Source organism: Canis lupus, chromosome 6 (genome assembly GCF_048164855.1).
Source record: "Canis lupus baileyi chromosome 6, mCanLup2.hap1, whole genome shotgun sequence".
In the NCBI taxonomy this organism is placed as follows: Eukaryota; Metazoa; Chordata; class Mammalia; order Carnivora; family Canidae; genus Canis; species Canis lupus.
The window spans coordinates 24,077,255-24,092,040 of NC_132843.1; the positions used below are offsets into that span (position 1 = coordinate 24,077,255).

At 39.2% G+C, this 14,786-nt stretch overlaps 1 protein-coding gene across 5 annotated transcripts in view; it reads right to left on the reverse strand.

Annotated features, from left to right (window-relative positions):
* Nucleotides 1-14,786, reverse strand: part of GAREM1 (GRB2 associated regulator of MAPK1 subtype 1) — a 201,228-nt gene that overhangs the window by 34,044 nt on the left and 152,398 nt on the right. For all 5 annotated transcript variants that reach the window (XM_072829157.1, XM_072829156.1, XM_072829158.1 and 2 more), the window contains exon 3: nucleotides 8,976-9,106. In XM_072829157.1, the coding sequence (XP_072685258.1) occupies nucleotides 8,976-9,106 (131 nt within the window). The remainder of the gene's footprint in view (nucleotides 1-8,975; nucleotides 9,107-14,786) is intronic.

Sequence of the window (14,786 nt, forward strand, 5' to 3'; positions counted from 1 at the left end):
TAGAAGTGGAAATTAAAACTGGAAAACAGGGGTGGTTAATTAAGGCAGGTATTCTAACCAATATAAGAGGCAACAAACAACTGGAATGGAACATAAAACACCCAGTTCTCAGGGTGTATGGTCTCTCCATATAAAGACAAAAGTCCTACACATCTCAGGAGATGGAGAGAAGTTTCACTTTTGTTTAAATGCTTTTCTTTAAGACAGCAGTAAAGTATTATACATTTTAGGAAACTGAGATGAAATTATAGTTCTTTGGACAGAACTTTTGATAAAATTCACAGCTCTCCCAAAAGCTGGCTAACTAGAATTACTTGTGCTCTAAATGTGCCAGCAAGGAGGTAGAAAATGCCAGAGCAAATGATCCCTATTCATTTTGAAACCTCATAAGAAAAACTCACCTCTCTGATTATTATAATCTTACAACACGCAGAGGAGATGCTTTTTCAAACTGTCATGACAAACACTAGGAATGGTATTTTAAATTAGGAATGGTGGTTATGCCTGAACTACACTCTTAAAACCACACACACATGCACAGACACACAGACACTTCCCCAAAGAACTCTAATGTTTCAGCACCACTATTTTCTATTACTTTACAGGATGACCATAGGATGGCCGACAGATGCAGAACAAAGTCTAGGGGGCACATTGTTTTCGCCTAAAAGATAAAATGATCAGAAAGATGTCAGAGAATAAAATAATTATGACAAGAGGAGAACCACAAGCAGCCCCAAACCTATTAATGTATTTTCTTTTCTTTTCCTTTTTTAAAAAATATTTTATTTATTTATTCATGAGAAACAGAGAGAGAGAGAGAGAGAGGCAGAGACACAGGCACAGAGAGAAGCAGGGTCCATGCAGGGAGCCTGACGTGGGACTCGATCCCAGGTCTCCAGGATCACGCCCTGGGCTGAAGGCAGATGCTCAACCGCTGAGTCACCCAGGTGTCCCTATTAATGTATTTTCAAGGCCCTGTCGGTAGTTGTTAAAAGGAGTAAAGAAAATAACATATGTTTAATTTGTTAACTACTTTATGCATGGAAATAAGATGCAGTCTAACTAGTCGGTAGAAGGGGAAGAGCTTTATTTCTTCTTTTTCTGATGGTAACTTTAAAAGAGGTAACTAATAGGTTAAGATAAAAGGCACATGAATTGCCTCAAATCTGTGACTTGTGGTGGTGGTGGTGGGGAACCAGCTGATTCTCAATAACTTGGAAGCTTTGGGAAAAAAAAATTCCAAAGTTCAGTATTAAGTTGCACAGACCACTCACCTTAAAATTTAGAACTCTTGCTTATTTATTCCATGGTGCATTATTACCATTTTGGTGCATCTTTACCACCTCTTCATGCAACAATGCAAGAGCCCAACTGTATGTAGCCTGGTTTCTCTGATAATACTAGTTAATACTTAAAAAATTCTGGGTTATTACTTTACAGAGGTATTTTTGTTGTTTTCAAAAGGGCTTGTTTTGATACATGCTACACTGATATTTATAGTAAGTTAACTTGTAGGATTTTCTTTTTTAAATACTTGGCAGCAGGAAAAATCTAAAAATCTGTAAGTATAACATTCATAAAAGCTTCCAAGTCCTGTGTATAAGAATATAGCTGCTTCCAAAGTACAAAAGACAGAAGGATTTGATTGGGTAATAATTATTGAACACATTTATTTAGATTTTTAAATAAGAAAATGAATTAACTGTGCAAGCTATTGTGTCAATGTTAAAGGATATTCTGATCACAATCGTGAGTCTTATCTCACCCACAAATAGCATTCAGGGGAGCACAAAGATGACCTGACTGAATCAGGAGACCTGGCTTTGCTGCTAAGTAGTTTCGTGGCTTCGTGTGAATCAATGAAGTCAGCTAACATCTGTTTCTTAGTTTTCTATTTGTCAAAAGAAGAAGTAGGGCTCAGCAGTGTGTAAGGGCCTTTCCAGATCTAAATATGATGATTATAAAAAATCTTGTCTGTAAACTTCCTTAGCCGTGCTGGATTATTTATAATATTTTATTTTATTCTTGGTCATGTTTTGCAGTATTGAGAAGCTCAGCATCATTTGAGTTCTCTGAATCTTACAGGATTTTTTTTCCCTGTTAAAAAAAAAGACAACACTGCAATCCTTCTCCCATTAGGACAGCTCTGCCGCTAGACACTGCCACCCCTGCCAAAAACAGGTGCCAAACCCAGTAATCACGAGCTGATATGCAGGTGACAGGAATGTGGGCTCAGCTCTTGCCCCAGACCACATGGTTAAGAGGTTGGTGTAGGCAGAAGCAGTGACTATGTTCCAGGTCCGCCTGAAATCTCACTATTCCCCAGTGAGGCATTTCCCCCAGTTGAGACAATGCAAACTTGTTATTTTGCCTCTGGGGAAAATCTATGCTGGAACAGCTGAAACCTTGGACCTCACTAGCTGGAATGAAAATAGCAACATTATAGCATCCAGATTAGGGTATTTGGACTCTCTCTGACTTGAGAGCACTAATTTTAATGCAGAAAGCTTTTGAGTGAGAGCCGTGAAGTCAGAATACGTCTTATGCACTTTGAGAGACTGGCAAGTTACCCAATGCCAAATTGAAGGCCATCTTTTCTTCCCTCTGCTCACATCTCGGTAAAGACAGAAGTGAAATTAAGACGTAATTTGTTAGTCATTATTTTGATGGCAGAAAGTATATGTGTGGGAAAATTTCTCATTATTGGGCTTTAGTTCAAAAGGCTGGCAGACATCTGAAATAATTCACTGGGTACCAGTATAATAAGTTTCCAAAAAAGTATTTGAGGTTAAGGGGTATTTTGAAACAACAACAACAGTTACTATGTACTGAGTTTTTAATATTAAGTCCAGGGTACAAAGTACTAAATAAAGAGTAAGTGAAATAATCTGTGGTGGGAACTTTTTTTTTTTTTTTTAAAAGCAAAACTTAGTATGATTTTATGTTCTGAATCAGGGGTTGGCATACTTTTTCTTATAGGGCCAGACAGTAATGATATTAGGCTTGTGTGCCATATGGTCTCTGCTGCAACTACTCAATTCTGTTGTGTTGTGGAAGCAGCCACAGACTCTGCACACATATGTGCATGGGACAGCTGTATCCCAATAAAACTTTATTTGCAAAATAGGCACCTAACCTAAGGCTATAGTTTGCCAACTCCTATACTAGCAACTTGCAAATCACTTTAGTGCATTACTTCATTTAACTCTCATTAAAAGTGTCTGAGGAGGGTAGAATCACCCCTGTTTTGTAGGTGATGACACCTTAGACTCAACGGGTCAAGTGACCTTTCTGTGGTCATAGTCCAATGCCTGGACCTGGGGTCTGAACTCAGCTCCAGATGCAGAGCCTGAGCTACACTACACAGTCCAATCTGCTCTCTAGTTCACGGCAGCTTATTTAAAAAATGGTGCATGCCTAAAAATAGTTTGTGCGGCTATTTTTCTTATTAAAATGTAGAGGAATGGGGTAGCCAGCTGAAATAGGACATCTTCTGACTCTGGAAGTAAACATAATGATAGAGATGGTTGATGAAAAACTAAAAGAAATAATTAAGAAAGAAAGAAAATGCCTATTACAGTTAAAAACAAATATGCAGGGGATCCTGGGTGGCTCAGTTGTGGGTGTCCCACTTTTGATTTTAGCACAGGTCATGATCTCAGGATTGTCAGGTCAAGCCCCAAGTTGGTCTCCATACTCAGCAGGGAGTCTGCCTGAGATTCTCTCTCTTTCTCCCTCTGTGCCTCCCCCATGCTCATGTGCTCTCTCTCTCTAAAATAAATAAAGAAGTCTTAAAAAAAAAAAACAACAAATATGCAGTAAAGCAAGTAAATAAAAACAGAACTCTCACCATGGGAACCAAAAACTGGATGATAAACGAGACTATGAAAGAGGCAAGTGACTGTGTTTTAAAAATATTGAATCCCATTTGCTTAGGAGGAATTGGAACCAATGTACACAAATGATGAGCAAGAGGCTACCTGTCCACATATTCTTTCATCTCCTTGACCATCTCATCTACCATTTTCTGTTTCTACCACCTTAGTTACCCACTCAAATGGACATACTTAGATTTACTTTTGTCTGTTTTTAGAAGTTTATTTATTTAAATAATCTTCACATCTAACATGGGGCCGAAATTCACAACCCCAAGATCAAGAGTCACACACTTGTGAACCAGCCAGGCAGCCTGGACATATTTAGGCAAAGCAAGAAAGAGGCTACTCACTGGGAGCCCGATGAGAGACTCAATCCCAGGACCCTGGGATCACAACCTGAGCCAAAGGCAGACATTCAACCACTGAGCCCCCCAGGTGCCCTGCACTGTAGAGTTTGTAGCAGCAACCTTGTCCTCTGCCCACTGAAGCCAGTAGCACTCACCATTCCCCAAGCTGTAGCAATCAAAATTTTATCTTGACATTGTCAAATGTCCTTGGGAGGAAAATAAAAAATCACTCCTGATTGAGAACCACTGATGTAGATGAACTCAGCCAGTTCTATGCCTTCAAATGCCATCTAGGAGCTGATGAGCTCCAAACATATACCCCAAGTCCATTCCCTGCCCCAAGCTCCAAACTTATACACCCAATTGCTCCTTGATCTCCTTATTTGGAGGTAGTATTTGTACTTGTATATTTATTGTCTGCCACTTCAATTGATGATAATCTCCAGGGTTTGCATATTCACTATTCATTTCCAGTGCCTAGACATACAGAAGGTGCTTAAAATATATTTGCTGGTTAAAGAATTAAACATTTAACATATATTAATTCACTTCATGCATTAAATCAATGATGGGGCAATCAGGCAGATTATTTCAAACACATCAAGGCATCTTTTAGAGACATATTTAACTTCAAGATAAAAGGAATGATTTGTTTTTAATTTAAAAAAAAAATAATCTCTATGCCCAACTGGGGCTTGAACTCTTGACCCCAAGATCAAGAGTCACACACTCCACCAACTGAGCCAGCCAAGTGCCCCAAGAATGGCTTATTTTTAAATAAATTTATGAACAGTACTAATCCTATTTATCAAAATTTTAGTTAAAATTCTGCAACAGTCTTAAAATTCACAACATTATAGAGTTCCCAATCTTTCAACATCTCTGTTCTACTCCATATTGTTACTATGCTTCATTTCTATTTGTTATTATTATAAGCTTATATAACTACATATATATACCTATCTCTTTCTTTCAAATAATAATTGTGCCTTTTGACTCCCAAGATGCCAGTTAGCTGCCAATTCTTAACTGCAAGTCATTTCTTTAGTTGTTTATCCTCTCGGTCTAATTTATGCCCTAATTTGAAGTGGAGAGTAAAAGGTGAAATTTTGCAAGGAAGTCTGAATTCTGCTATCACTTAAAAAATTGCTTTCTGGATAATATCTATACTTACATAATATTTAACACTACCTATTTAATACTATTTATAATAGCTGTACTTATGAATATGTTTTTATGTTTTTTTAAGTAAGCTTTATGTCCAACATGGGTCTTGAACTGTCATATGCTTTATCAACTGAGCTGGCCACGTACCCCTGTTGTACTACTTTTTATTATTTTTTCTCCCTTTCCAGGCAAAGCAGTAACCAAAATAGCACTTAGCTCTCCCATTAAGCACTGCACACATGCACATGCATATTATGATCAATTCTTTTTTTTTTAAGAGTCTATTTATTTATTCATGAGAGACACAAAAAAAACAGGCAGAGACACAGGCAGAGGGAGAGGCAGGCTCCCTGTGGGGAGCCTGATGCGGGACTCGATCCCAGGACCCTGAGATCACAACCCAAGTCAAAGGCAGATGCTTAACCATTGAGCCACCCAGGCACCCCCATTATGATCAATTCTGAAAGACCATGACTGCCAATGTTGTTTTTTTGTGGGGGAGGGGAGGTCCAGGTAGTACTCAAACATCTTTCCATAAATCTTCTTGGTTTATTTGTTTTCTTGGGTGTTTATTCACTAAGCACACAGACTTCTGTGTATTTCTTTGTACAAATATCCTGAGGTTCATTGATCAATTCTTTGAATATAATTGAACGATGTCTTAATGATTAATGCTGGATGGATGTGATAGCATATTAAAACTTTATAAGTAATAGACTAGAGGTATTAAATATTTATGTATGCATAGCATAGGAAGTCAATCCAAGTCCAGTCAGCTTTATGGATGCTGTAAACTTGTATTCCATACACTTACCCATTTGTCTGTGCCTTTGAACCTTTCTTTGGCTTTTTTCTTTTTTTTAGAAAAACTGTGGTAATATATATAAAATATATTACTTTAACCATTTTTAAGTATATAGGTCAGTAGTGCTAATTAAATACATTCACATTGCTATGATGATTCTTTTAAAAAATATTTATTTATTCGAGAGAGAGAGAGAGAGAGACAGGTAGAAGGAGAAGCAGACTCCCTGTGGAGAGCCTGATACAGGACTCAATCCCAGGACCCTGGGATCATGACCTGAGCTGAAGGCAGACACTCAACCACTTAGCCACCCAGGTTCCCACGTGTGCTGAATTTTTAAATGGCATCTCTATTGTGTATGTTTGAATAAATAGTCAATCATAGTATTTTGTAAAAAAAACAAACTGTATTGATTTCAGTATTCTTTCAATCATTGTTGATTTCATACAAATTCACACACACAAAACAGCTGTTTGAGGTATTTAAAAAAATCTTTTACAAATACAATATGCCACAAAAGACAATATTAAATTTTAATACTTGATAAAATCTTTAAAAAATCATAAAAAATTTTTATGCTTCATTTATTAGCAAATGCAAAGTTTTCTCTCAGGAGAGTTTAAAAGTATTAACTTCAGGGATCCCTGGGTGGCGCAGTGGTTTGGCGCCTGCCTTTGGCCCAGGGCGCGATCCTGGAGACCCGGGATCGAATCCCACATCGGGCTCCCGGTGCATGGAGCCTGCTTCTCCCTCTGTCTGTGTCTCTGCCTCTCTCTCTCTCTGTGACTATCATAAATAAATAAAAAAATAAAAAAAAAAATAAAAGTATTAACTTCAGCTCAGTTCACAATCTCAAGGTCCTGGGATTGAGGCCCACCACGGGCTCCCTGCTCCATGGGGTGTTTGCTTTCTCTCTCTCCCTCTGCCCCTCCCCACCACTTATGCTCTCTCTTGCTCTCTCTCTCTCTCAAATAAATAAAATCTTTTTTTTTAAAGATTAACTTTCCTTTCTAAACAATTTTTTTCCATTTAGCTAATTTTACATAGAAGTTTTAAGGAAAGATTTAAATCCTATCAAGACAAGAATCAAATAGGATTTGATTAACTTCTGACCAATGAATCTTGGTATGTTTATTTTAGTTTTTAAAGATTTTATTTATTTGTCCATGAGAGACACAAAGAGAGGCAGAGACACAGGCAGAGGGAGAGAGGTAGGCTCCTCACAGGAAGCGTGATGTGGAACTTGATCCTAGGACACCAGTCGGGATCATGCCCTGAGCTGAAGGCAACCGCTCAACCACTGAGCCACCCAGGCGTCCCAAATCTTGGTATGTTTAAAAATGAACATGTTTTCACAAATTTTCAAGATAAGTTCAAGTTGTCTTGAGGACTCTTAGACAAGCTATTGAAGGGCTTAGAAGTTCTAAATATTTTTGAATACAAGCATAATTTAGATAGTAAAGAATGTAACAGGGCACAAAATTTACCCATTTTACCAATAAAAGCAAAGAAAGTGGACTATAGCAGCTGTATTCTAGAACTGGAAGGATGACTTGGCTTCGCCGATCAAATGGGCAGAACTGTTGCTCCAATAAAGAGGCTGTCTTAGGCATTTCCCCCTTTCCTGAGGAGTGTGGGTGGAGTGACTCATCCACAAAGACACTGTTGCATTCTTGGACCAAGATACCCAGCAGTCTGTTTTTCACATAGAGTGGATTTCTAACAAGCAGGCATCTTGCCCCCAAAATATTGAAATGTTTACAGAATATGACTTAGTTGGACTTCCTGCCGAAATGAGGTTAATGCTTTCAATGTGAACACTTTCTAGAATGTTGTAGCATAATTGTGCATGTTGCTGAAGAAAACACAGCAGATTCATAGGCAAAAAGCTTGAGCCTCGGTGACACTACTTCTCTGGTAAATCCCTCTTCCATAGCAAGTCTAGCCAAAGGAGCTCACTCACTCTGGAGCTGGGATACAACTGACCCATTAAGAATGTAAAACAAAAACAGCACAATAAACATTACTGAGCTTTCCTCTGAGGAACAAAGATCGATAAATACCTATGGGCAACATTCTACCCATCAATTTTCCCTGCATGTACTGATAGAGATAGTCTGCAAAGGATGAAATCCGTCTGAGTTGATGTCAGGGCATACTCTGGAAGTTTCTATTTTTCTTTAAATGTGCGGTATTTGGGACACCTGGATGGCTCAGTGGTTGAGCATCTGCCTTTGGCCTAGGGCGTGAATCTGGAGACCCGGGATCGAGTCCCACATCGGGCTCCCTGCATGGAGCCTGCTTCTCCCTCTGCCTGTGTCTCTGCCTGTGTCTCTGCCTCTCTCTCTCTTTCTCTGTCTCTGTCTTTCATGAATGAATAAATAAAATCTTTAAAAATAAATAAATAAATGTGCAGTATTAGTGGTGTCCAGTGCCTTCTGCTTGTTCTCACAAGTGGAGCATTCAGCCTCACAGAAGAGGGGCCAAACAACTGTTACATATTAGAGAATAAACTGCAAATTAAAAAAGAAAATCTTTAGATCTGCCTTGACAGTTGTTCTAGCACAAGATAATGTTAACATGGTAACCTGTTGGAGAGTCAGGTCAACTACAGCACATGTAGTTCTCAAAAAGACCAGTTTTGGTCTCTTGACACTAACCCATTAGGGGGATGGAACTCTCCTATGAGGCACAAAGGGAAACTTGCTGTATACATAATGACCTGAGAGTTATATGATTTCAGTGAGGATAAATATTTGGTTCTTCTAGAACTACCTTCACGTTGAACGTTATTTCCTCCATGACGTATACGCGTTCCGGAAATGCTTTAGCCACCTCCTCCACACTGTTGAAATATTGCACTGGTTCCTTTATATCTCGGTCTTGTTCCAGCAGCTTGAATTGCCCTAAAACACATGATAAACAGAAGAGATATGAGATGTTTATGCTGGACAGCTGTCATCATGGCGACAGCATCCCCTTTCCTCACTCCCACTCTTACTTGTTGAAGGCTTCTGATCATTATCATTGGATGAAAAAGTTACCAGGGCACAAGGTTTTCTTCAACTAGAATATATATCGAAAAATCAGTTTAAAAACGAAAAACAAACATATATTTTTTCTTTTTCATCTTTTGTTCACATCAAGAGTTTATTGCCAGCTAACCAAAATCAAACTGAATGGATGAGTATTTGTAATTTGTTCTCAGAGTGGAAACTTACTCTGTGACAAATGATTGCTTATTTTGTTCTTCAAAGTAATCACCTTGTTGTTTAGTTATTATAAACGCCCACATGTGTGATATTCTAAAATGAAGGCTGAGCGACCTGGAGGAGCTAATTTTTTAAAAAATTAGTATCTAAAAGTTTTGCAGGTAGGATCAAATAAGAGTGGACCTTTGGCTCTCACAGAATTGATATTCTTGCTTTCAACAATATGTGGGCAATGCTGAGGGCTTGTGAGCTGCTATAATTTGTGGTGTTGTTGCCGCGCAACTGTGAAGCCTGAGCAGAGCTAGACTGGGCCAGGGGATGAGCCTCCTCCCAATGAGTGAGCCTGGAGATGAGCCAGTTGGCATCTGGAGCAACATGTGGCTTCGTTCTTTCTTTTTTATTGCTCTGTATGAAGTTCATGAAAGAATATACCATCATGGTAGCCATAATTTGGGAGATCTGAATGTACTCCTAAAAATTCCAAGGATCTATTATTGTTAATATATTCTCAATATTTATGACACTTCTGCTCCATTCCAAAGGAGTTATTTTCAGTTTAGAATAAAAGACCCTATGTAATCAAGCCAAAGATGTAGTGTTTCTTGGTGGGCTTTTTTTGAACATTGTTTACAATATAACACTGGAGAAGGACTTAAAAGCTACAATGAGGTAGACCTCTCAGCATGTGTCTCTGGGGCATCAGGCAGAAATAGGGAAACTTTCATTCATATTCTCAGGATATTTATTTATTTATTTATTATTTATTTATTTATTTATTTATTTATTTATTTATTTATAGCATCTATTAGGGGGAGACATTACCCTAGATGCTGGTGAGAAGTCAATAAATAGGCCAGATAAAAACCTCTACCTTCCTGAATCTTACATTGTAGCGGGAGACAATGATAAATACAATAAATGGCTAGGTATATAATAGGTCAGGAGAAGAGAAATATTATTAATAGAGCTAGTGAAGGGATAGAGAATGTAGGGTAGTAGGGCCAGAGTAGTATGGCCGAGAAGGTGACCTTTCATGTCACTGGGAGGTGTGTTCTCAGAATTCTAATCACAGGCAATAATAGTCCAGGCAAAAACCTGCAGGTGGACACAGGTGGCTGCCCACTTGGCATGCTACCAGTGTGGCTGGAGTAGGGTGAGTGAAAGGTTAAGAGGGAAGAGAAAGTCTGAGAAATAACCCACGGTCAGATTTTGTATAGCTTTGAAGACTTGTAGCTCTTTATCTGAGTGGGATGGAGAGCTGCCAGGAGGTATGTGTGAAGAGGTGACCTAACCAATGTTATAGAAGGACCACCCTGGCTGCTCTTTCGAGAACACACTGTGACAGTGCAAGGTGCAGAGGCAGACAACAGTTACGAGGCTCCTATAGCAGTCCAGGTGTGAGATGGCAAGGGTTTGGAAAAGGTGAGAAAGTGTTATGAATTTGGACCAAGCAGCTGAAGGAAGCAGATTTGGACAGATGAGGGTAAGATCAGGGGTTCAGTCTGAGATATCTACTAGGCATACAGAGATATCCCAAAAGCTCTTAGATGAACATGTGTGTGGAGCTGAGAGAGATGTCTGGCTAAGAGAGTAAGTCTAGGAGTCATCAGCACACAGATGATCTTTAAAGCCATGGCACTTTAATGATGATGAGCATGGGCTTAAGTGTAGACAAAGAAGAAGGCTAAGGTTTGAGTCCCAAGAGACTAAGAAAGAATGGCTGGGGGAGTAAGATGCAAGTCCAGAAGGGGTGCATTCAAGAAGCCAGTGATTCAAGATTCAAGCACTTCAAGGAGCAAGAGTAATGTCACATGCTGCTTACAGGACTCTGAAATGAGCTGGCAACTGTCAGGTTTAGCAACTTGTATATTTAACTGAGGACTTCAACAGAAGCAATGGAACAGTTGGGGTTGAGCCTGACAGAGCTGGATTTAAGAGAGACTGAGAAGGGAGAAGTGGGAATAACAGGAATGGACAGCAGGTGACGTCTGGGGAGTTTTGCTCTGAACGGGTAGAGACACAAAGTGGTAACTGAAGAGAGCACGATCAAGGGAGTGTTTTTGTCTTCCTTAATACGATGGCTACTGATGGGAGTGACCAACGGGGGATGTTTGTGGGCAGCAGAGGGGACACAGAAGTGGAGGGGCTGGCCCTCAGTGGGAGCTCACCTGTGAGAGCTCAGTGGAAGCTGGTGGAAGCTCTCCTTTATTGCTTCAATATTTCCAGCAAAAGTTGGAAGGAAAGCATCACTTATAAGATTGAGAGACAAGGTGTAGGAGGGCTAAGGGAAGAGGAGAAGACTAGAAAAATCCACTGGGAGTAGATGACACACCATGACTGCTGGACAGTGGCCAGTTTCCACTTGAGGATCATGGTCATGAATTAAGAGTGAAACCCAATGTGTAACAGACAGGGGCTGGCACAGAGTGGGCGAGATTTGGATCCTACCAGGACTGTAAAACTGCCAAGTGAGTATGAGGCCTGAAGGAGGGGCAGAGGAGGCAGGATGTATGCAAGAAAGCAAATATAATGACTGTCCGTGGAACCTGAGTTGGACCCAACATCTTGGTAGGGAGGAATAAGGGTGAAAAGTAGTGGAATCAATGGATAGTGGGTTCTGGTGGAGTTGAATTTCTGGAGCGAGTGACCTCAAGAGTCAGGCAGAAGAGAGGTCAGAGTGGCAGGCATGCAATTTGAGATAATGGAAATACATGGTGGCTGGTGATGATGCCATCTAGGAGGCAACCATGGGGGTAAAGGTTGAAGTAACGAGTAGCTAGAGAAACTAAGAGGCCAGGGGTATTAGAAGCATCATATGTGTATGCACTGAAATCCCCAAGAATGAAGAGAGAAGGAATGCTAGAGGGGAAGGCAATGAAGCAGGAGTGAAAATTATGGAGAAATGAGGAGGGATCCTAAGTGCAGTAGATGCGGTAACAGGTGAGAGTCTGAGGATGAGAGATTAAAGCTGAGAGTTTCTAGGGAGGGGAGAGATGGAAGGGTCAAGGGAGCAGTGAGGAACACAGAGAACACTTACATCCCTTCTACTTCGGAGGAACAAATGGAGCTGCCACCTGAGAGGGCTTCAGGGAAGTGGTGTTTTCAGGGCATACCCAGCTTAGGATTTAACAAGGTAAATGTAATTTCAGAGAAGAGTCTAAGGACATAGGGATTTTGCTGGTGGTGGACCTTGAAGGGAGAGTTTTCAGCAGTTAAGGGATGGGCGACGAGGACAATGTAGAGGATGCACCTAGATATGATGGAACAGGTCATACACCTTTTAGAAATATGGAGGAGTATGAGCGAAACATTTAAAAATACAGCCAATATGTCAGATTATACCTTTCACAAAAAATAACACAATTATTAAAAATTTTAAGAAATTAAAGCAATATCAGTACTACTTACTTAAACAGATTCTGCCTCCATAACAAATTAAACTTCTCATTTGTCTCTAATCTACTTGGTCCTTGTACAAATTCTTCATAATTATGGAGTATCTCCAGTTTCATCTCCCTGTATTTTCCGACATTCCCCCACGCGACTACACTTAGAATGTTTGCATCGCATTTCATAATGGATTTAACTATTTTTCTATTCTTGCAAAATGAGGCTGAGTTAGGCTAAGGCTAACTTAGGGCAAACTCTGCTGCTGACAGGTTTCAGAATACAGACAAATGACTAATCCACCTGAGCTTTGTTTCCTCACCTGTAAAATGGAGACAGTTCAAAAGGCTGCAGAGGCTGCAGTGAGGAGTGACTGAGAGGATTTTCAATACTTAGCACAACTAACCATTTAGCAACCCTCGGCTCCCTTTCTGGAAGTTTTCAAGATGCACAGAGATTTTTCTTTTCTCCTTTCTGGCTTGCTCTTGTGGGATACATTTTCTAGCGCAGGATGACTAAAGCAAAGGACATCACACAATCCTTTGTGTTTAACATGCCTGACTATCCTGCTTTCCAAAATATCTAAACCAATTTATATTTCTATCGGTAGTCAATTTATATTTTTTCTATGTGCAGAATGGAAGAAGGTCCTAGTTGGGACTACAATCTTGCCAGCAGTGAGTATTCTTTTTTTTCCTTAGAGATTTATTTATTTATTTTAGAGATAATAAGAGAGAGGGAGCATGAAAACACGAGCAAGCGTGGGGAGGGGCCGGGGGAGAGGGAGAAAGAAACTTTAGCAGTCTCCTCTCTGAGCTTGGAGCCAGACATGGGGCTTGATCTCATGACCCTGATATTTATTCTTTCGAGTTTCATTAGCACCAAATTCAACATGTCTGAACTCAGGGAAACATAATACCTTGCATGCAATAGGCATTTAATAAATGTTCATTGAACAAAAGACAGAAAATTACTTTAGTCCCAAGACTAAAGCAACATATTAGTAACTACAGGTTTTCAAAGTTATAAATAAAAGGTGAACTACACGACTATATGCAAGGTTTGTCTGTTTCTGAACATTAGCGGAATGTTTTCACTCATCAGGGAAAGAAAGCTATGTTGTGTTGCTGGTCTACTTAAAAAATATTTTCGGAAAAGTGCACAGACCCTCAGGTAATACTTTTTAGGAACCAATTCAACCAAAGAATAGATTAGATAAACAGTTGAGGTTATCTTCCAGGATGAAACAGACAATGTTTGAGCATTAGAATGTAATATACAGGAGCACAAAAGTCATTTTCAGTGAGAACTCAAATTTATAGGTCCATTTGGTTAGAATGCCCAGAACCATCTGACAAAGATACCAATTTCTGCCAACATTTCCAGTTTCTGTAATAATCTGTTAGAAGAATAGGAAAATAAATTGTAGATTTGTAATCTGAATACAATTCAAACTATCATTAAACCAGGTAAATAGTTTATGAAAACCTACAAATGATACCATCTTTCCATGAGTTCATAATACTTTAGTTTAAATTTGTGATCAGTATTTTAGAAAACTTTTCCTAATGTGATAGGAGGATCTGCATGTATGCCAAACAGTCATTATTAAGTGGTCCGCAGATGTTCAATCTCTGAGCTAAGATATGACCTGAAAGCACACATGCCTATACTAAATTCCATTCCATCCCTTCAGAAATGCATTCAGAGGCCAAGGGTATGCCACTGCACCCTCACTCTTCTGAATCAAATGAGATATCAGCCTTTAGAATTAGTGCTGCCTAACGGAAATATAGTATGAGTGACACATGCAACCATGTATTTTCTAGTAGCCATATAAAAAAAGTAAAAAGGAGGTGACATTAATTTTAATTTTAATGTTTTATTTAAACCAATACATCTAAATAAGAGAACTGCTAATGAGATATTTTGTCTTCTTTATTTGTATTATTATTATTATTATTATTATTATTATTATTTTTTTTAT